Source organism: Mytilus trossulus, chromosome 9 (genome assembly GCF_036588685.1).
Source record: "Mytilus trossulus isolate FHL-02 chromosome 9, PNRI_Mtr1.1.1.hap1, whole genome shotgun sequence".
In the NCBI taxonomy this organism is placed as follows: Eukaryota; Metazoa; Mollusca; class Bivalvia; order Mytilida; family Mytilidae; genus Mytilus; species Mytilus trossulus.
Window position 1 is genome coordinate 41,035,711 of NC_086381.1, and position 22,945 is coordinate 41,058,655.

The 22,945-nt window shown below is 33.2% G+C and overlaps 1 protein-coding gene across 2 annotated transcripts; it reads left to right on the forward strand.

Moving 5' to 3' along the window:
- Positions 1–7,310: 7,310 nt before the first annotated feature.
- LOC134682922 (collagen alpha-1(X) chain-like) lies at positions 7,311–14,607 on the forward strand. Of its 2 annotated transcripts, none has more exons than XM_063541848.1 (2): positions 7,311–7,565; positions 14,173–14,607. In XM_063541848.1, exons 1-2 carry the CDS (start codon positions 7,403–7,405, stop codon positions 14,565–14,567), a joined length of 558 nt encoding a protein of 185 aa, XP_063397918.1. In that variant the 5' UTR covers positions 7,311–7,402; the 3' UTR covers positions 14,568–14,607. The 2 variants fall into 2 exon arrangements, with proteins under 2 accessions (XP_063397918.1, XP_063397919.1); XM_063541849.1 differs by having other exon boundaries at positions 14,176–14,607.
- Positions 14,608–22,945: the final 8,338 nt, after the last annotated feature.

Below are 22,945 nucleotides of genomic sequence, written 5' to 3' on the forward strand. Positions count from 1 at the left end.
TGTTCTTAATTGCAAGAAGCAACACACTGTTTTGTAAATACATTGATTGTCAAATTGTTTAATAAAATATATTTGGAAAATTGTTTAATTTATTCTTCAAAATATGTCCCGATCGTACAGGGAAGATAAAATGTTGTATGACCCTTACAGTGACGAAACAAGAAATTCGACCAGGGAGTTAGATAGATTAAACAAGGAAATAGAGTGCTTAAGATCTAAGAGTTTTGAAAATGCTCCAGACTTTGCTCAGCCAACTCCCATAAGTCAAGCAACACGTCCAAGACAAGCTGACTCTGGAATTGCTGATGCTAGAATTCCAGACCCAGACTCTGGTAAAGGCAGCAGCATACTCCACAGTACTCACGTTGGGGTAGGGGCTAAGACAAAAGTTATGCCACGACCTGAAATACATAATAAAGATATTTCAGATTCTGTTCTTGAGACAAATTTTGTCACTGAGAGACGAAAGAAAGATCTCCAAAAACCACAAGACAAATTAGGTGCATTTAGGAGAGACAACAAAAACAAGAATATTATAAAACCCGCTACGTTTGATGGGCAGGGCTCATGGATAGATTACAAATCTCATTTCGAAGCTTGTTCAAGTATAAATGGGTGGACAGATACAGAAAAGGGTTTGTATTTGACAGTTTCGTTGAGAGGACAAGCTCAGGGAGTACTAGGAAATCTACCCACAGATAAAAGACAAAATTTTAAAGAACTTGTCAGGTCTCTTGAAGAGAGATTTTCGCCTGCCAATCAAACGGAATTGTACAGAACACAATTACGGGAGCGTCGTCAAAAGGCTTCGGAAAGTCTTCCTGAACTAGGTCAGGACATAAGACGCTTAGCGAACCTTTCGTATCCCACGGCCCCGACTGACGTTAGAGAAACACTTGCTAAAGAGCAGTTTATTGACGGACTCATGAGTGTAGACATGAGGCTTAGGATAAAACAAGCTAGACCTGCTGACTTGAACGACGCGATTCGACACGCTGTTGAACTTGAAGCTTTTAATAAGGCCGAAATTAAGCAAGATAATGGGAAGGGCTATTCAAGGGCTATAACTAGAGACGGGACCAACAGTGACGCTAACGACAAAACAGTAGAGCTACTTAAAAACATGCAGACAGCTTTGACTGATCTGCAGCAAGAAGTTAAAGCTTTAAAGCAGACTCGGGCACAATACCAGACTCACAAGAATCAAGGATGTTTCAATTGTGGAAAATTTGGACACTTCAAGAAAGATTGTGCCGATAGTAGTGTGAAAAGAGGACATTCAAACTCCCAAAACCTACCCGCATTTTCACGGGTAAAACAGAACGGTGTGATAGGAGTTAACAAATTAGCAAATGAGGCCGGTATGTTTATAGAAGCTAAAATTAATGGTTGTAAAGCCAAGATGCTTATAGACACAAGAGCGACAGTATCTATAATTTCAAAGAAATTATTTGACCGTATGGGTTCCCATGTTCTGTCCCCAATGGACAGAGATATTTTGACTACCAACGGTTCTCCATTAATTGTATTTGGGAAAGCCATCATTGATATTGAAATAAATGGTGATGTCTGTTCCAACATAGCTGTGATAGCAGATCTGAACGTAGATGGTATACTGGGAATAGACTTCCAAAGGAGCCAAAGTTGTGTAATTAATATTACTTAAGGTAATATTTGGGTAAACGGAAGAGAGACCCGTTTACATTTTGAAGGTCAGATAGGCTGCTACAGGGCATATGTTGCAACAACCATAACACAGCAACCTATTTGTGAAGTACTGGTGTCTGGAACCAACAGAAAAGAACCCATTTGGGCCCATTAAAACGTTTAATCCCGCTGCAAATGTTTGCACCTGTCCTAAGTCAGGAATCTGATGTACAGTAGTTGTCGTTTGTTTATGTAATATATACGTGTTTCTCGTTTCTCGTTTTGTTTATATAGATTAGACCGTTGGTTTTCCCGTTTGAATGGTTTTACACTAGTAATTTTGGGGCCCTTTATAGCTTGTTGTTCGGTGTGAGCCAAGGCTCCGTGTTGAAGGCCGTACATTAACCTATAATGGTTTAATTTTTAAATTGTTATTTGGATGGAGAGTTGTCTCATTGGCACTCACACCACATCTTCCTATATCCATTCCTAAAATCAAAGAAGTTGGTAGAATATTGGCTACGAATGAAGAGAAGAGCAGGTTGACATGCTACCAGTGTCGCAAAATGTTTAAAACGTCGACTTATTGCAGACGTCATATGAAAAGGTTTCATAAGAATGATGACGTTAAAATCGCTGAGCTACCAAGGGAACAAGACGTTTACTTTAAGGACGGAGATGTGAATAAGAGTGAATCCTCAAAAGACAGTAAAAAAGAGTCATTTCCCAGAGAGTCGACGAAGCTGATAGATGATGTTTCAGAAAGGGAAAGTTATGAAAATGAAAATGACAGTATGATACCAGAAAAGAATGATAAAGAGTCTGACACAAATTTTAAGACTTTCGAACATGCATGTCTGAATGGAAGCAGGACAAGTAAGCCAACACGACCAGAGAAAATTGTGTCACCAAGTCAAAAAGGATTTGTTAAGTACAGAAAATATGTCAAGTCAGTTAGATGTATGTTAAATAGAAATGAGGTTGAGGAGAAAATTCGGAAAGAATTTCAATCTCTGGCTGAAATTTAATCGGTTATTGTAGATAGCAATTGTTGTTATTTTAGAAAATATTTATGTTATTTTTATTGTAAGTGTTGAGGTGTGGTGAAATACACTCAACACAGAAAAAAAAATATATATATCAATGTGAGTCCGTCGGATGGGGACGTTAAATCCGAGGCCCCATGTACAGGAACATGTCACGCCCTGTGCATGTAAAAGACCCCTTCTGCAGATTTCGGTAAGAGTAGGCTCCTTGGGGCCGCTGCAGAGGCAAAATTTGTTAGGGACATTTAAAACTTATTCTTTGGCAGTTGCTTTGTGTAAATACAAATAGGAAATAAAAGTATGTTAGTCATGCGAGGACGCATGAAATCGGAGGCGTGGGTAATGTGACAAAAATGCAGTTTAGGCATAAGACAATATCTATAGTTTATCGTTTAATTGTAATCTATAATAAATTACCCGTTTGAACAATGCGTTAACGATAAATGCATATAAAATCATTCTTTTATCCTTGGTTGTTATGAGACGCGTTAATTGTTACTATGGTGCTCTCTTCGAGGTCCGCGCTCTTGGTATATAAAGACACTAATTCATAGTGCGAGGTCGCTCATTTTTTATTTGGCCATTGATGGTTAAACACGGAAGAAAATACCAGCAAATAAAGAAGTTAGAATTGAGAAGTTTGTAAACCTAGTTTGAGTTGAAAGCTTGTGGTTTTGAAGCAAGCGGTTTTTGAAGTCTTTACGACTGTTGCAAGCTACCGGGTTGTTCCGAAACTGTAATTTCTCTCGAGAATGGTCGCAGTCCCTCGAACAGGTGGTTTGTAATAGTCTGGTGACTTTGGTGCTTCGGAGACTAGGTATAACAATTATTGCAAGCTACCGCGTTGTTCCGAAACTGTAATTTACCTCGGGAATGGTCGCAGTCCCTCGAACAGATAGCTTGTAATAATCTGGTGACTTAGGTGCTCCGGAGACTAGGTGCTTCAAAACAAGTTGTCTCAGGGACTAGGTGCTTCAGAGACTAGTCATTTCAGGACTAGGTGTTTTAGAGACTGGGTGTCTCAGAACTAGGTGTTTCAGAAACCTATGATTTTTGAAGCTTGTTCTTAAGTTTATTAGTGGTTGAATTGTTGTAATATAATTGTTTGTCAAATCAGTTGGGACCTCGGAGTCAGTGAAAGGACCAATGATAAATTGAGGTTATAGTTTTTAATGTTATTTCTTTATTAAGTTTCAAAGTTGGTATTGTATTTTTAAGTAAAGCCTCCAAATTGTAGTTAGGTTTTTGAGTTAATTAAAAGATTGATATTGGAGTATCTCAGATTCTGTGAAAACGGATACGAACATATTGTTCATAAGCCAAACACGTTACACAATTCACTGTGCTGTTGAATATTAATCCTCTCAAAAAAATGTTTGAAGAAATTTTCTTTTTATTTATGAAATTTCAAATGAGAAAAATTTACCCACCCCCCACCCAATTTTTTTTTCGCATCCCCTTTCCCTTATTCAAAAACTGATCTTAATTAAAATTTCTAATGGAGTTTGCAACAATAACTACTCATTTAAATACTTTATAGAATATTAAGATGCAAAAAAAAACTACTCGTTATCACTGAATGGTAAAGATTGTTTTAATTTATCAGTTGGTATTAAAAGGTGAATATACATTGTATATTGTATATAACAAAGATTTAAGTTGATTCTGGACAAAGAAAGATAACTCCAATTAAAACAAAATTCTTGCTATTGCATAATATTGTGCAATAAGATATTTCTTGCTTACTATTCTGGACAAAGAAAGATAACTCTAATTAAAAAAAAATGCTATTGCACAATATTTAGCAATTAGATATTTCTTGCTATTGCGCAATACTGTGCAATTGAAAAGACTTGCTATTGCACAATACTGTGCAATTGAAGATTTCTTGCTATTGCGCAATACCATGTAATGGTAAATTTCTTGCTATTGCACAATACTTACTTATTTAAGATCCTGATTTGGACCAACTTGAAAACTTGGCCCATAATCAAAAATCTAAGTACATTTTTAGATTCAGAATATCAAAGAACCCCAAGAATTCAATTATTGTTAAAATCAAACTAAGTTTAATTTTGGACCCTTTGAACTTTAATGTAGACCGATTTGAAAACAGGACCAACAATTAAGAATCTACATACACAGTTAGATTTTGCATATCAAAAAACCCCATTTATTCAATATTTGATGAAATTAAACAAAGTTCGATTTTGGATCCCGATTTGAACCAACTTGAAAACTGGGGAAATAATAAAAAATCTAAGTACATTTTTAGATTCAGCATACCAAAGTACCCCAAGGATTCAAATTTTGTCAAAATCAAAATAAGTTTAATTTTCGACCCTTTGGACCTTAATGTAGACCAATTTGAAAATGGGACCAAAAATTAAGAATGTACATACACAGTTAGATTCGGCATATCAAAGAACCCCAATTATTCAATTCTTGATGAAATCAAACAAAGTTTAATTTTGGACCCTTTGGGTCCCTTTTTCCTAAACTGTTAGGACCAAAACTCCCAAAATCAATACCAGCCTTCCTTTTATGGTCATAAACCTTGTGTTTCAATTTCATATATTTCTATTTACTTATAGTAAAGTTATGGTGCGAAAACCAAGAAAAATGCTCATTTGGGCCCCTTTTTGGCCCCTAATTCCTAAACTGTTAGGACCGAAACTCCCAAAATCAATACCAACCTTCCTTTTATGGTCATAAACCTTGTGTTTAAATTTCATAGATTTCTATTAACTTATACTAAAGTTCTGGTGCAAAAAACAAGAAAAAATGCGTATTTGGACCCCTTTTTGGCCCCTATTTCCTAAACTGTTAGAACCAAAACTCCCAAAATCAATCCCAACATTTCTTTTGTGGTCATAAACCTTGTGTCAAAATTTCATAGATTTCTCTTAACTTTTACTAAAGTTACTGTGCGAAAAACAAGAAAATGCTTATTTGGGCCCTTTTTGGCCCCTAATTCCTAAAATGTTGGGATCAAAACTTCCAAAATCAATCCCAACCTTCCTTTTGTGGTAATAAACCTTGTGTTAAAATTTCATAAATTTGTATTCACTTTTACATAAGTTAGAGTGCGAAAACTAAAAGTATTCGGACGACGATGACGACGACGACGCAGACGACGACGACGACGACGACGACGACGCAGACGACGACGACGACGACGACGACGACGCAGCCAACGTGATAGCAATATACGACGAAAATTTTTCAAATTTTGCGGTCGCATAAAAAGCATAAAAGAAATGGAAAATGTTTTTCTTCAACTTAGAATAATATACGAAATATTACAAAAAAAACCCTCAAGTCATTTGATAAGCTAGCAGCATGGAGAAGACGTTTTTTGAACGAATCTTGATATTTTCTGAACAAAATATATACTGAACTTGTTCATAGTGTCAAAACTCAAATAAATAAGACACTATTAAAATAATTATGTTGTTTCGATTGAATCAGAAATTATCACTTGTTTCTGCGATTCGCACACAATTTACCAGTCGTCCTATTTTAGCCTGTCATTTTTCAAGTAGCTATCAATTGTAATCAACGGACGCATCTGTTGTCAAATGATGGTGTTTCTTCCTGTACACAAGAACAAAAACACAATTCTTTTGACCTCTTCTTTCTTCATAACAACTTCTTCCGGTGAACTTGACTTGTATCTAACTGTCATCACAAACACTTGGTCAAATCAATTAATAATTATCTTTCAAGGTTTTTTTTCATCAACAAGTACAGTCGTCTGTTGATCAGTCCAAATCTGTGACATTTTTCTAAATTGAATACTGTCAAAACTTCTAACTTACTTATTGAATAGCAATCAAAGATTTGATTGTCATATGGTCATTTGAAAAATAAAAATGTTCACATAAAACAGAGGCATACAATAGAAAACAAACAAATTGGTTTCAGAAACACGTAAAAATGCCCTGTAAATGTAAAAAAAAACTCTTCAAACTAATGTTAATTTGAGGGGGAGAAAATAGTCTTATTTAACATTCTACTTTGATATATCTATTGAATCCAAATCACTTCAATATTTGATTTATCAGATTCATTGCCTTTCTTAGGGAGCTACCATTTGATTTTTTATAGGGGGCTAGGATGAAATTTGAAAAAAAGGCAGGACAGGAGTTTTGAGTAAAAAAAAAGGCAGGATGAGACACTTGCAAAAAAAAAAGTCAGGACGACAATTTAGGTAAAAAAAAGTCAGGATAAATTTTAAAAAAAAAGACAGGACCGAACAGAGTGAAAAAAAAAGGCAGGACAGAGATTACACCAAAAAAAATGCAATACAAAATTTTTCATCCTAGCCCCCCCCCCCCCCCCCCCCCCCCCCCCCCCCCTAAAAATCAAATGGTAGCGTCCTTATAAAAATCTATGGCTTTTGTCGTACACTTATGATTTTTTTTTTTATTTGTCCACTTTGTGTATCCTTGCTTTTTTCAAATTGTTGCTAACCAATATTGATCAATATTGGAAATATTATCATGGTATCACAATAGCGCGTGTAATGGAAGGAAATTTTGCAGCCCCAACGACATTCTTAAAGGATGTGATTTATACTTGATATTGATACATGTAAAGTAGATATGAGTAAACAGGAAGCATCTGTAGTTTGTTATAATCTTCAAGCCTATAAAAAGAATAAGTGTGCCCATTCGTATCAATCGTTTCGAGTGGAAGTTAAAACAATGCAGTCCCAATGTCTATTATTATGTTTTCTTGCACTAGTAATATGCCAGGGAACAGAAACTGTTTTAGATTTGTTTCCAGAGTACAAAATTGGTCAAAGGAGAATAGATGCATTGGAAAATGACAATAAAGCACTGAAGGTAGAAATAGCTCAAATTAAAGGTACGACATGTATTGCAATAACAGCAGGATATTTGACATAACACTAGTAACATATCTTTACTACATACTAGAAATTCCGTTTTACTATTTCCAAAATAATCCGCCTATCATAATATAAAGCATTATCAGTAATATTTAAAAAAAAAAAAAAAAAAAAGGCACACCAAATCATTCTGAAACAACTATAATGACCTGACCGATATGAAACGGCTAAAAAATGTTTTATTATTGACAGGATAGACTTCAAATTCGATAACAAAAAAAGTTATTAGCATTTAACATCGGTCAGGACATTAGTCACGGGAGAACGTAGTTGGTCAGGTCAAGTTTTCTAACTCTTGAAAATATTTTTTTTCTTTTTTTTTGTAATATTTTTGTATTTAATGTTTTATTCTTCCTTGGTATCGAATTTGAGGTCTATCATGTCAATAATAAAACATTTTTTATCCGTTTCATATCGGTCAGGACATTAGTAGTTTCAAAGTCAAGTTGGTCAGGTCAAGTTTTCTACTCTTTAAACTATTTTTTATTTATTTTTATTTTTACAAGATTGATCGTTTATATAAATATACAGCGTTAATTTCCATTGTTTAACGGGAGCAAACATTTTAAATGAATAAAATGAATGAAAACTACGGTTCCTAGTTTGTGCATTGTGATAAAAAGTTCGTATGTATAATTACTTTCATTTGTTTCTTACTCTGTCTTGTATTGTTCTCGTCGTACTATTGCAAATATTCAATTTCATGACTGCATCAAGTGTTTCTATCAGTTTACCATAGTGATATCACATGGTAAGGTTAGGAATTAATGGTAAACCCTAGTTTTAAGATCCGATTTTTAATTAACAGTGGTAAGGTAATCGTTGCAAAAAATCCTGCTCAAACTTTTGTGAAAGACGTTTTAACTTTGAATTGTTGCGAGAGTTAATGTTCTATGTTGAAGGCACTTACATATAGTGACCTGAAATACAAGTACTGTTCCATTGAGTTTAGATACATGTCTTCTGTTTCTGTCCCTGACCCATGTTTGCTGTATTCGGCAGGTGTAGTGCATCATGCAATGAGACATTGATATACGTGATGAAATTTCGTGCAGGACTGCTTTTTTTTTTTTTGGCATGGAACTCCTGACCAGACTATGACTTTTTGACTCTTGACCTATGCACTTTGGGTGTGTCATCATGATACAGTGTGTTCCTTTCTATATTACCCTCACCTAGAAGTATAATTCTAAATTGACCTTGCTTCTGATTATGTAGCATGAAGATGTATTGTCATAAGATGGTGAGTCTTGTGGCACGAGAAACTTTATATGATCTTGACCTTTGCCCTCATTTTACAACTTGTATATTTTGTTTGAAGTATATGGAGAATCGTCTGATTGCACTCATATCCCATATTGTTATATCTATACTAGAACACACCCGTGATATCGCGGGTCCGTGACTAAATTAAAGTATATAACTATAGTATTGTCATTTGATAAAGTCATGCCGATTATAAGATTCACAGTTTTCTCTGCTTTCAAATCTTTCTGTTTGAACCATTCGAACTGGAACTTATCAATTATTGGTAATATTATTTTTTTGGAAAACAAAAGGTCCTGGAATGGAGTATTTTTTAATCAACAGCATTGCCCTATATAAGTTAAAAATAAAGTTGAATTCTTTGATTCGCTGTTTTACGTCATGTCCGTTAACAAATTGAAAACTGTACCTATACGCCTTATTTTTAGTCCAGATTTTTAGTATTCGTAGTGTTATCTTAGAAAGTCTAACTGATCAAAATACTACAATAGGTAACAATTTGACAATTAAGTAGTGTCAACCCTGTGGTTATGACCCGTGTAATACTATATAGAATATTAATCCTGAATACACCGTTTGGTGGTGCGCCTGTCAGATGCGGAACGTACAGATAAGGTAATCGGTAACAGGTGAATAAACTATTGGTATCGGTATCGGTATCGGACTCGACCCGGAACTTCTTAATAATTGGCAATATTAATAGTACGTGGAAAACAAAAGGGCCTGCATGGAGTGGTGTAATTTTCAGTCTTCACCTTTGTACTATATTAGTTATATATAAAGTCGAATCCCTTGATTCGTCGTTTTTACGTGATGACGGCTGACAAATTGGACCTCGTAATTTTAGTATTATAGATTAAATATTTAGATATATTTGTAATTGTAAGATCGGTTTTATGTATTGGAGTTTGAACTAGTACACATTTTGTTAAGGGGCCATCTGAAGTCCCCCGCCGGGCGAGGGATTTTCTCACTTTGTTAAAAACCCATCGGTGACCGTTGACTGCTTTTTGCTTTTTTGTCATGTTACTGTCTCTTAAACACATTTCACATTTCTATTCTCAATTTTTGATATGAAGAATGTTTTGATCAAATGAAAACTAAATCTTTTTATTGCTGTGAAAATTAAAAAGGATATTTACTGCTCTAGTAACACCATGTACTGCAAGTTGTGATAGATTGATAATTCAAAATGGTTCAATCATTTTACCTTGTATTTCATTTGATGGACATGTTGATATAGAAAGTCTGTTTAAGCATCTTAAAAATCACATGAAGGTATACGCATATCAATAAACTGAACTCAGTGCGAAGAACCTTTAAAGTACACTTAGACAAAGAGCTCAATCTAGTGAAACACTTTTTTATGCTGGTCACTGTCTGTTATCAAACTGCACCGCAATCCTAAAAAAAAATATGCAAGTTAATTCTAATAGAAGTAGAATCCAAAGGAAGTAAATAAACCGTTTACTGAAATAAATGTACAATATGTCTATGGGCCACAGATGCCCCTGCTTGTGAAAAGAAAACACAAGTAAACTCCACATATAGAAACAGGATTCACGTAATTTTGACTGTTAAGTGACCATAAGCATTGTGTATAAGTTTCAAAACATTTGGTTGAGGCAAACTAAAGTTAAAGAACAGAAACAACAGATTAAGCATGATCTTTCCTATCTTTAGTCTACGTGTTGATATTTGTATCATTAGTACTAGTACCAACTTCTTATATCTAATAACTCTTGAACAGTTACACCACCCAATATCGAACTTGATAGAGCTGTGTTATGGGGTAATACGCATTACGTATAAGGTTTATAAAATTTGATTGAGTCAAACTTATTTAAAAGAACGAAAACGCAAATTCAGCATTTTCTATGTTTTTAAAGGAACATGATAATTCTTGAACGGTAAAAGTGACGCTACCAAATTTCAAATTCATTTTATTGTATGTGGAAATAACCATTGTCCCAGGTTAGGGAGATGGCGAAGACCCCGCTAACATGTTCAACCCCGCCCTATTTAGTATGCATGTGCCAGTCGCAAGTCAGTGGCCTAAACATTTGTCCATTTCTTTCCTCGTTTAAATTTCGTTTTATCGTGGTTTTTTTCTATGTTGTGATGTTATAATATTGTTTCATCCGGCTGCAAATGTTTGCATCTGTCCTAAGTCAGGAATCTGATGTATATAGTAGTTATCGTTTGTTTGTGTAATTTATACTTTTTTCTCGTTTTTTGTTTTTTATTTAGATTAGACCGTTGGTTTTCTCCATTGAATTGTTTTACACTAGTAGTTTTTGGGCCTTTATAGCTTGTGGTTCGGTGAGAGCCAAGGCTCCGTATGAAGGCCGTACATTGACCTATAATGGTTTACTTTTATAAATTGTTATTTGAATATAGAGATTTGTCTCATTGGCACTCATACAACATCTTCTATACCTATTTGTTCATTGTTGAAAGCCGTACGGTGACATATAGTTGTTAATTTCTCTTTTACCTAGTCTCTTGTGGAGAGTTCTTCTTTGGCGCTCATGCCACATGAGGTGAAGGGTGTGGATCCTGCTAGCATGTTTAATCTGCCGCATTCTGCTTGTATGTAATTTTCCCAAGTCAGGAGACTCTAATTCATGAATTGTCGTTTGTTTATGTGTTACATATTTGTTTTTGTTCATTTTTTATACATAATTTGTCCGTTTCTTTTCTCGGTGCTTTTTATAACTGACTATGCGGTACGGACTTTGCTCATTGTCGAAGGCCGTAGGATGACTTATAGCTGTTAATTTCTGTATCATTTAGTCTTTTGTGGAGTGTTCTTATTGACACCCATGACACATCTTCTTTTTTATTTTGTGTATAAGTTTTGTAGTATTTGGTTGAGGCCACTAAAGTTAAAACAACGGAACCCTTTTTTTTATGTTCGGGACGAACGGACTAGAGTAACTCCGCAGTTTATGTCTCTTTTCTATGGTACCAACACAGAAGTTCTGACTAGTGTGCTGGTGCTACGCATTCCACCAGCACTGTCATTAACACACACACACACACACACATACAATTTTATTATAAAAATATTCAATCTTCATTTTGATTTGATTATTTTTGGCCTATAATGATTAAATGCATGCCTTAATTTCACAAGTAGTATCAAATTTGACAAATTTATTGTACATATACATTTTTGTTATATTTCATTACTTATTTTTCAATTAAACTTAAATTGATCATCACTTTCTTTTTATATGTCTTTTAAGATTCCGTTTTGAACAAAACGATTTGTTACATATATATACTTCCCACGTATTTCTATCAAATCTGATATTATAACAAAGCAGCTATTAAATAAAATGCATTCGAACTTTAAATGTGCATTTAAATATATATGCAAGTCGTCAACTGGTGAAGTGGCTAGATGCATATATCGTTGGCCAATTGAACGACAGGTCTCCAATTTTGTTGTTTTAAAACGTCTAGAAATATTAACGGAAATAAATAAAAAACAGAACGACTGAATTAAAAAAAATAATGTTCGATATAATGTACCATTTCGATTTATTTTTAAAATCTAAGCGATGCTTTATTTTTATCTAGTTTCCTAATCATTAGAATGAGAAAATAAATACCTTACAGCTTCTTTAACCGTCGATCCGGATATGTAATAATGTTATAAAACAATTTAAGCGTCTTTGACCTACTTTACCTTTTTATTCGGATACTTGTGGTTATCTTCTTCAAGTTCAACGGGAACATTAGAATAATCTAGAAAAGAACCCAGATGGAACCAGGAATTCGGGTTGCTATAACCAAACAACCCGGATGTTGAACCAGTTACCATGGTTTCGAACCAAAGAACCAAGGTTTAGAACCAAACAACCCAGATGGAACCAGGGTTTAGAACCAGAGTGCCCGGATAGAACCTTATTGCATTCGGAATTCTCATGACTTTTTATACCTTCAACGTATTTTCCAAATCATTTATTTATTTAGTATATTTATATATAATTTATTAAATATAAGTTCTCATCTTGCTTGATTCCAAATTTCAAGTAAATCCTTCCAATAATAAAAACGTATTAAGTATTTTCATTTCTGTAAGGACACTGTCAGGACATTGTCAGGACATTAGTGTATAAACCCTTATTTTTTTTTTATTTTTTTTTTATCAAATTAGGAAAATTAAACGTTGTAAAACTTTTCCCGTAAGAGCCTTATCTTTCGTTCCTCTCTATTTGTATAGATGCACCATTGTCTCGATATCTTATCCCTTATTACCATGAAATTTTCCTCCAATGTGTCGCGACTTTCTATTGGCTCCTTTTTTGTCAGTTAATCAATTTTCTCAGAATCTTCAGATAATCCCAGTTTATTTTAGCTTAATTCAAATTGGAGAAAATTCTAATTTATCTTAGAAAATATAGAAAATTCATTATCTTAAGAAAATCCCGGTTTATCTGACAATTCTGAGATAAACCGGGATTATCTGTAAAAAATCGAGATAATCCCGGTTTATCTAAGCTTAAAGTAAAATAGTGAGATAATCCTAGTGTATCTGAGATAATCTAGGATTATCTATAAAAGTGGTTCAGGCGTGCCATACATCTGGCCACCATTTGATTTGATTTGGTTTTTAAAGCAAGTTGAACTAACTCTATGTCAACAATAATGGGACATAATTTTGATTGAAAGGCATGTTATTAGGCCATACTTGTGTGAACAACATAATGTATTAAGGAGATGTTATATGATTTCAAATTAGACAGCTATTTACCAGAGACCATAAGATTTGGATGGAAGCAAATTTACGTTATTACATGTACAAAAAGAGATGTGTTATGGTTGCCATACTATCTGTAAGAGTCCAATGATCTAAGTTTATGATGGGACATTGAGCAACGGAAGGCATTGAACAGCCTTTAACAATTAGTAAACCCATACTGTATAGTATGTTTAGTAAACAATTCAAACAACAAAATGAATGGTCAGACTTAAGCAAAAACAATACGCAATGGACAAAAAATTGTAAAATTTTTGTTAAGAGTTTCCCACGTGAAATTGAAATCTACAAAAGGCTGCTGTTTATGTTAGATTAAGTTTAAGTCAGTTTCTCTGGGTATATATCCAAAGTAAGTGCTGATTACTCATATTCCATATTGATTGATTTTTAAATACTTGAAGCCTACAGTATGTCCAATCTGATATTAGGAAATCTTCGTTTTATTTTTTATAAAAGTATAAAAGTAGTCACAGTTATAAGTAGTAAACACAGTAAAGGTCATAACAATAACAAGCCTTTTTTTCTAGCAGATGGCGGCCCAGCATTTACAGTGAGTCTTACAACAGGGGAGCCAAGAATAACAGGAAACGTACCTATCAAGTTTAACCATGTTATCCTAAATCGTAGAAGTGGATATGATCCCAGTACTGGTTACTTCACAGTACCACTGACAGGCCTTTATCAAATTTCAGCCACAATCATGTCTAGAAATAATGGTCCATTCCATGCTTCTCTTAACAAAAATGGTCATGATATAGTATTGCTGTATGGAACAGAAATAAATGGAGCCAATGAGAGTGCAAATGTTGTTGTAGAGCTAACCAAGGGCGACAAAGTGTGTGTGAAACATAGCGGGTCAGGGACAGAGGTCATTCATGGATATGGCTACTGCTACTTTTCAGGATACTACATATCAAAATAAAATAATTATATGTTAAGAATAAAAATAAAAATAGAAACATTTTTATGTTGATATTTGCTCTCTCACAATAAGTGCATGTGTCTTTTTTAAAAATTATTACATTATACCTTTATGTGATTTTGATATTTGACCTTCATAGATGATCAACTATTTTAGTTTTACATGAAGCCAGCTCAATAAAGTCATGAGGACAAATTTCTTGTTCCCAACATATTCTTCTATTCTTAAGTTTAAAAATAAGGAGATGTGGTAAGATTGCCAATGACAAAAGTATCACCAGAGTTCAAATGAAGTGGATATAAGCAATTATAGGTTGCTGTACTACCTTCAAAAATGAATCGTCTACAAAAAAAGACTAATATGATTTTTTTAAACAAGAAAACGGACTAATTTATAACAAAACAATTTATGAAAAACATATCTGGCAGATACAGAAACCTTGAATAAGATATGAATTGTACTAACATAACACAACTGAACAGGGCGTAACCCTTAAAAATGCAGACAACCACTAAAATACCTGCTGCTATGGTAAATATAAAAAAGAAGATGTGGTATGATTGCAAATGAGACAGCTATCCACAAATGACCAAAATGACACAAACATTAACAAGTATAGGTCACCGTACGGCCTTCAACAATGAACAAAGCCCATACCGCATATAGTCAGCTATAAAAGGCCCCGATAAGACAATGTAAAACAATTCAAGCGAGAAAACTAACGACCTTATTTATGTAAAAAATGAACGAAAAACAAATATGTAACACATAAACAAACGACAACCACTGAATTACAGGCTCCTGACTTGGGACAGGCACATACATAAATAATGTGGCGGGGTTAAACATGTTAGCGGGATCCCAACCCTCCCCTATCCTGGGACAGTGGTATAACAGTACAACATAAGAACGAACTATAAAAATCAGTTGAAAAAGGCTTAACTCATCAGATAGACAAACAATAAAAGTGGACGTGGCCGGGTACTTATATATGGCCGTTCATGTCATTTGCGCGATTATATACGCGTATATAATTTTCAACGCGTATATATACGCGTATATTGTGGTTTTCAACGCGTATATTGTGGTTTTCAACGCGTATATTATCGTTTTATACGCGTATATTGTTAAAATAAACACGTTTATACTTTATTCCAATTTATTTATCATATACGCGTTAATATACGCGTTGAAAACCACAATATACGCGTATATATACGCGTTGAAAATTATATTATGAGTGGCCGTTCATGTCATTTGCGCGATTATATACGCGTATATAATTTTCAACGCGTATATATACGCGTATATTGTGGTTTTCAACGCGTATATTGTGGTTTTCAACGCGTATATTGTGGTTTTCAACGCGTATATTATCGTTTTATACGCGTATATTGTTAAAATAAACACGTTTATACTTTATTCCAATTTATTTATCATATACGCGTTAATATACGCGTTATTTGCATAAATATACGCGTTAATATACGCGTTAATATACGCGTTATTTGTGTTAATATACGCGTATGAAATCATTATATACGCGTTAATAAACATTCGTTTGTCTTATTGTTTTAACCAATGAAAGCTGCGTTCTTAAACTGGTTTGCATGTGACAATTGTATAACGGTCCGTGTAACACTTATCAAATCAAAGTTTTAAAAAGTTTTGAAATTTTAGATTTTTGGAATTTTGATCCAAGTTTTAAAATATCAAAATTTCAAATTGTGTTAAAGTTTTGAAATTTTGAAATTTTAACCAAATTATTAAAATATCAAAATTCTTAATATCGTTTATAAATTTGATAGTTTAGAAATTTGATCAAACTTCTAAAATACTAAATCTAACGCGCAATTTTAATTATTTCACTTTTTGAAAGTTTGATTTTTCAAATGTTTGCTTAAAATATCAAAATAGAAAAGGGGCAATAAGAGGGATACCTGTAAAAAGCGAAAGGAAATAAAAGCGGAACGATAAGAAACAATATGAATTAAAAACATACTGATACTTAAAAGTTTATGTATGAAATAAAACGGACAGTTGTAAGCGGTGAAAAAATAATGACAAAATTAATATTTCTTCAAAGAAGATACCAGACGTACGGCTCTGATATTGACCATTTTACCTGCTGGTTTTTCTAGCACCCATATTTTTGGAGAAACAGGAGTAACAGTAAAAACTGAACAACTCGCAGTAGTTCATATAGTATGGTTATGTTGAGCATGTATATATACATTTTCTACTAAACTCTTAAGCAATAAAAAAGCCCAATACACGATGTATTACTTCTTTTGATTTCATTTTTTTTTCTGTTTTGCTTTACGACTTCTTACTTTCTGCAATCATGTTGGCTAAAGAATATGTCATTTCATGTACAGAATGAACGATCATCTTAAACGTTTTTATCTATTCTTTGTAAGTTGTTTGCCCTAAATATTCAGCTTTAAGCGTTCCGTAAGAAGGTTGGTCAAGAAAAGCGCTTCATGATACTGAATGCACGGTGTCCTAATTAAGGTTGTGCTAGTCCACAACGTGGGAGGTTTTTAATATAATCTTATTTACGCTGAAATTAAGACGGTACTAAGATCCAATATCACAAAATTGGAGCCAATATATTGTTACAAGGTATCTACAACAACTCATCATAGATTGATACCAGGTTATAAATTTTGCCGCTTTTTGCGCCAGACGCGCGTTTCGTCTACAAAAGACTTATCATTGACACTCGAACCAAATTAAGTTAAAAAGGCAAATAAAGTCAAATGAAATTGAAAAGGCCAAATAAAGTAAACTTTTAAATCCAACGTATAGCTCTGGTTTTGTAAAAGTTGAAACCTTTCATATCATATATAAATGTATACCATAAACATTATTTTCACGAGCATTTATATTTATGTAATAGTTACCGCTGTACTACATTTAGCACCCAACCGTTTCATTCATGTTTATGTAATATTTGCCGCTGTACTACATTAAGCACCCATCTATCCAGTTGTAGGTGTTGGCATTTTGAAAGTTGAAAATTGTTTTCAAAGTTTATATCAGCGATAAATAGTAATCTTCTGGGAAACCAATATTTAGATAGTCACTATTTTTTTACTTGATACTACCACTAGGGGCTTCGATAATGGTACATTAAAATTATTATGATCCTCAATTTGATGATATAATATTCTGTGCCAGCAGAGGACAAAAGAAAAATTCTCCATGCCTTTAATGTTAGATATGAACCAGATAAGTTGATTAATAGCGATGAAAAACTTTAAAAAAAGTTAGCGCTTCGACACATTTAAAAAATAAAACTTTCAAAAAGTGAAATTATCAAAATTGCACGTTATGTTTAGTATTTTAAAAGTTTGATCAAGTTTCTCAACTATCAAATTTATAAACGATATTTAGCATTTTGATATTTTAATAATTTGGTTAAAATTTCAAAATTTCAAAATTTTAACACAATTTGAAATTTTGATATTTTAAAACTTGGATCAAAATTCCAAAAATCTAAAATTTCAAAACTTTTTAAAGCTTTGATTTGATAAGTGTTACACGGACCGTTATACAATTGTCACATGCAAACCAGTTTAAGAACGCAGCTTTCATTGGTTAAAACAATAAGACAAACGAATGTTTATTAACGCGTATATAATGATTTCATACGCGTATATTAACACAAATAACGCGTATATTAACGCGTATATTAACGCGTATATTAACGCGTATATTTATGCAAATAACGCGTATATTAACGCGTATATGATAAATAAATTGGAATAAAGTATAAACGTGTTTATTTTAACAATATACGCGTATAAAACGATAATATACGCGTTGAAAACCACAATATACGCGTATATATACGCGTTGAAAATTATATACGCGTATATAATCGCGCAAATGACATGAACGGCCACTCATAATATAATTTTCAACGCGTATATATACGCGTATATTGTGGTTTTCAACGCGTATATTAACGCGTATATGATAAATAAATTGGAATAAAGTATAAACGTGTTTATTTTAACAATATACGCGTATAAAACGATAATATACGCGTTGAAAACCACAATATACGCGTTGAAAACCACAATATACGCGTTGAAAACCACAATATACGCGTATATATACGCGTTGAAAATTATATACGCGTATATAATCGCGCAAATGACATGAACGGCCACTCATACTTATACATCCCGACACAAAAAGACACAATGAACAGATCTGAGAGTACTCGCAGTTATCTGACAACTAGTTCAAAGCCATTAACAACTAATAAAACCAGATGCTCCGCAGGGCGCAGCTTTATACGACCGCAGAGGTTGAACCCTGAACAGTTGGGGAAAGTATGGACACAACATTCAAGCTGGATTCAGCTCTAAATTTGAATTGTGATTAAATAGTTGACACAGCATAGGTTTCTGACACAGAATGAATGTGGTCTAATGAACTTTAAAAAAAAAATGCCTTTGAGCAATTCACTATGCTGTTGAATATTAATCCTCTCAAAGAAATGTTTGAAGAGATTTTCTTTTTATTTATGAAATCTGAAATAAGAAAAATTGACCCCCCCCCCCCCCAAATTTTGTTTTCACATCCCTCTTTCCCTTATTCCAAAACTGATCTCAATTCAAATTTCTAAAGTAGTTTGAAACAATAACTGCTCATTTAAATACATCATAAAATATTAAAATGTAAAAAAAGTGCTTGTTATCACTAAATAGTAAAGATTGTTTTAATTTATCAGTTGGTAGTAAAAGTGAAAATACAATGTATATAGTATAAAACAATGATTTAAGTTGATTCAACTACTATTCTGGACAAAGAAAGATAACTCAAATTTTCAAAGAATATATCTTGCTATTGCACAAATATCTATTCTGGACAAAGAAAAATAACTCCAATTGCATGAAAATTGATTGCTATTGCACAATATTGTGCAATTAGATATTTCTTGCTATTGAGCAATACTGTCAATTGAAGATTTCTTGCAATTGAACTATTCTGTGCAATTGAAAAATTCTTGCTATTGCACAATACTTAATGTAATAATTTTGAATCCTGATTTGGACCAACTTGAAAACTGGGCCCATAATCAAAAATCTAAGTACATGTATAGATACAGTATATCAAAGAAGCCCAAGAATTCAATTTTTGTTTAAATCAAACTTAGTTTAATTTTGGACCCTTTGGACCTTAATGAAGACCAATTTGAAAATGGGACCAAAAATTAAGAATCTACCAACACAGTTAGATTTGGCGTATCAAAGAACCCCAAATATTCAATTTTTGATGACATCAAACGAAGTTTAATTTTGGACCCTGATCTGGACCAACTTGAAAACTGGGCAAATAATCAAAAATCTAAGTACATTTTTTAGATTCAGCATATAGAAGAACCCCAAGGATTCACTTTTTGTTAAAATCAAACTAAGTTTAATTTTGGACCTTTTGGACCTTAATGTAGACCAATTTGAAAATGGGACCAAAAATTAAGAATCTACATACACAGTTGGATTCGGCATATCAAAGAACCCCAATTATTCAATTTTTGATGAAATCAAACCAAGTTTAGTTTTGGACCCTTTGGACCCCTTATTCCCAAACTGTTGGGACCAAAACTCCCAAAATTAATCTTGACCTTTCTTTTATGGTCATCCTTGTATTTAATCAACCTTGTATTTAAATTTCATAGATTTCTATTTACTAAAGTTATGGTGTGAAAACCAAGAAAAATGCTTATTTGGGCCCTTTTTGGCCCTTAATTCTTAAACTGTTGGGATCTCAACTCCCAAAATCAATCCCAACCTTCCTTTTTTGTTCATAAACCTTGTTTAAATTTCATTGATTTCTATTCACTTATACTAAAGTTATTGTGCAAAAACCAAGAATAATGCTTATTTGGGCCCTTTTTGACAATAACTGCTCATTTAAATACATCATAAAATATTAAAATGTTATAAAAAGAACATGTTATTACTGAATGGTAAAGATTGTTTTTATTTATCAGCTGGTACTTAAAATGATAATACATTGTATATTGTGTAAAACAATGATTAAAGTTGATTCAACTACTATTCTATACAAAGAAAGATAACTCCAATTGATTTCTATTTACTTAAACTAAAGTGATTGAACCAAGAATAATGCTTATTTAGGCCCTTTTTTAACCCCAAATTCCTAAACTGTTCGAACCAGAACTCCTAAAACCAATCCGAACCTTCCTATTGTGGTCATAAACCTTGATTAAAAATTTCATAGATTTCTATTTACTGAAACTAAAGTTATTGTGCAAAAACCAAGAAAATGCTTATTTGGGCACTTTTTGGCCCCTAATTATTAAACTGTTGGGATCTCAACTCCCAAAATTAATCCCAACCTTCCTTTTTTGTTCATAAACCTTGTGTTTAAATTTCATTGATTTCTATTCACTTATACTAAAGATAGAGTGCGAAAAGTAAAAGTATTCGGACAACGACGACGACGCCAAAGTGAAAGCAATATACGACAAAAAATTAAATTTTTTGCGGTTGTATAAAAATCATGCCTCTAAGACTAAGCAATCAATTCGTACACATCCAACATAGATTTAGTGTAAAGACGTCACAAACAGTCAGAGAAAAACATGACCTTGTGCAATGCCAAGTTACAGGCATCGACAGATTGTAGATCTATGAAAATGTATATGTATATAATGATACTAGTAATAATTATTAAGCTTATAATCTACTTATAACAAAGTCAATATTTATACCAATAAAAACAATATTCAATGATCTTATCACAGTGTTGAATAGATAACCTTTAAGAATAAGTTTATTTAAAGGAGCAACAATTTTACATGGATCATTTCTTAATTTCAGGGCACGGTTAACAACATTTCCGTAAATGAGGATGTGCTATTCCGTTTGAAATAAGTTTTCTACAGGTACAACCAAACTTCAAAACCAAATCTTTATATCTATGGAAAAATCTAGTAAAGGTTTTTAAGTAATTTATGGTTACGATATCCCTGGTTTAATAATTTACCAGTAATACATAGGTTGCGTTCGTTAAAATTTAAAACGTCACAACAGACACGGGCATAGCGAACAAGATGTGAAATATAAACACCATAAGATAGTGCCAAAGGAACATCACCATCTAAAAATGGAAAATTAACAATAGGGAACAAAAAATCGTCTCTTTTGTCGTAAATTTTAGTGTGTAGTTTCCCGTTTAAAACCAAAATATCTAAATCCAGGAAAGGACAGTTATAACCGAATACATTTGATTTATTTAAAGTAAGTTCCTTGGGGTAAATTTCAGCAGTATATTGAGCAAATTCTTGATTATTTAACGAAAAAATATCATCAAGATAACGGTAAGTGTTGTTAAATTTAACAATTAAATACAATTTCGACGGGTCTTTACTGAGTTTAGTCATTAACTGTGATTCGTAACAGTACAAAAACAAGTCTGCTATTAAAGGGGCACAATTAGTGCCCATGGTGATACCTACAACCTGTCGATAAACTTTGTTGCCGAAACGTACGTAAATATTATCAAGGAGAAAATTAACAGCCTCAATCATCTCATCACACCTCCAGTAAGTATATCTAGCATATTTACCTTTCTCATTAAAGAAGAAGGCTTTAAATGAGTTGCAGCAAATATATCTACATTTAGCTTTACCAAAAGACCATTTAATTAAATAGGAAAACTTTTGTTTAATAAGATAGTGTGGAAGTGTAGTGTAAAGAGTAGAAAAGTCAAAACTATTAACAGAATCAAAAGGACCATCAAAAGCCGAAGTGAAACGATATTTAAATGTTTTTTTGTGTAGTTTAGGTAGCCAATACATAGTAGGGACCTTCAAATGTTCAGAAGAAGCCTGAAGCTTTGATATGGTTGTTTACTATATGACTCTCTGTGAAGCGGATGGACTTAAATGTAGATAAATTTAAAATTTCATTCTTAAGAACGTACGTGTAGTATTTACGTCAAACCACAACCACCTTGTTGGCTGCTTTGTCGGCCGGTACAAGCACAAACCGCTTTGAAAGTATTTGAAGTTTATGTCTTATTCTGGAAATAGGTGTATTATGTACTCTATTATTTACTTCTAAATTATTTTCAAAATGTGATATTCTCTTATCTACTACATTCATACATTTATTTAAAGAAGAATCAAGAGATTTTTTATCAGATTTTTCCCGTTTACACTACTTTTTACAAAATAAGGAAAGAGCATCTTTGGTGACTTGACGACAATCTATTTTAGATGGAGGACGATATTTTGGTCCTTTTTTCGAAAAGTTTTTTACCTCTCTGTCCTGGACGATATTGAGGTCCCCTGTAATAACATGGCCATAGGGAACATATCTAAACTTCGAAGA

Excerpts from the sequence above, each read along its gene's own strand:
- LOC134682922 (XM_063541848.1), top strand. The coding sequence starts at position 7,403 with ATGCAGTCCCAATGTCTATTATTATGTTTTCTTGCACTAGTAATATGC. Across the intron at positions 7,566-14,172 it reads AGAAATAGCTCAAATTAAAG|CAGATGGCGGCCCAGCATTT; the intron begins GTACGACATGTA and ends CTTTTTTTCTAG.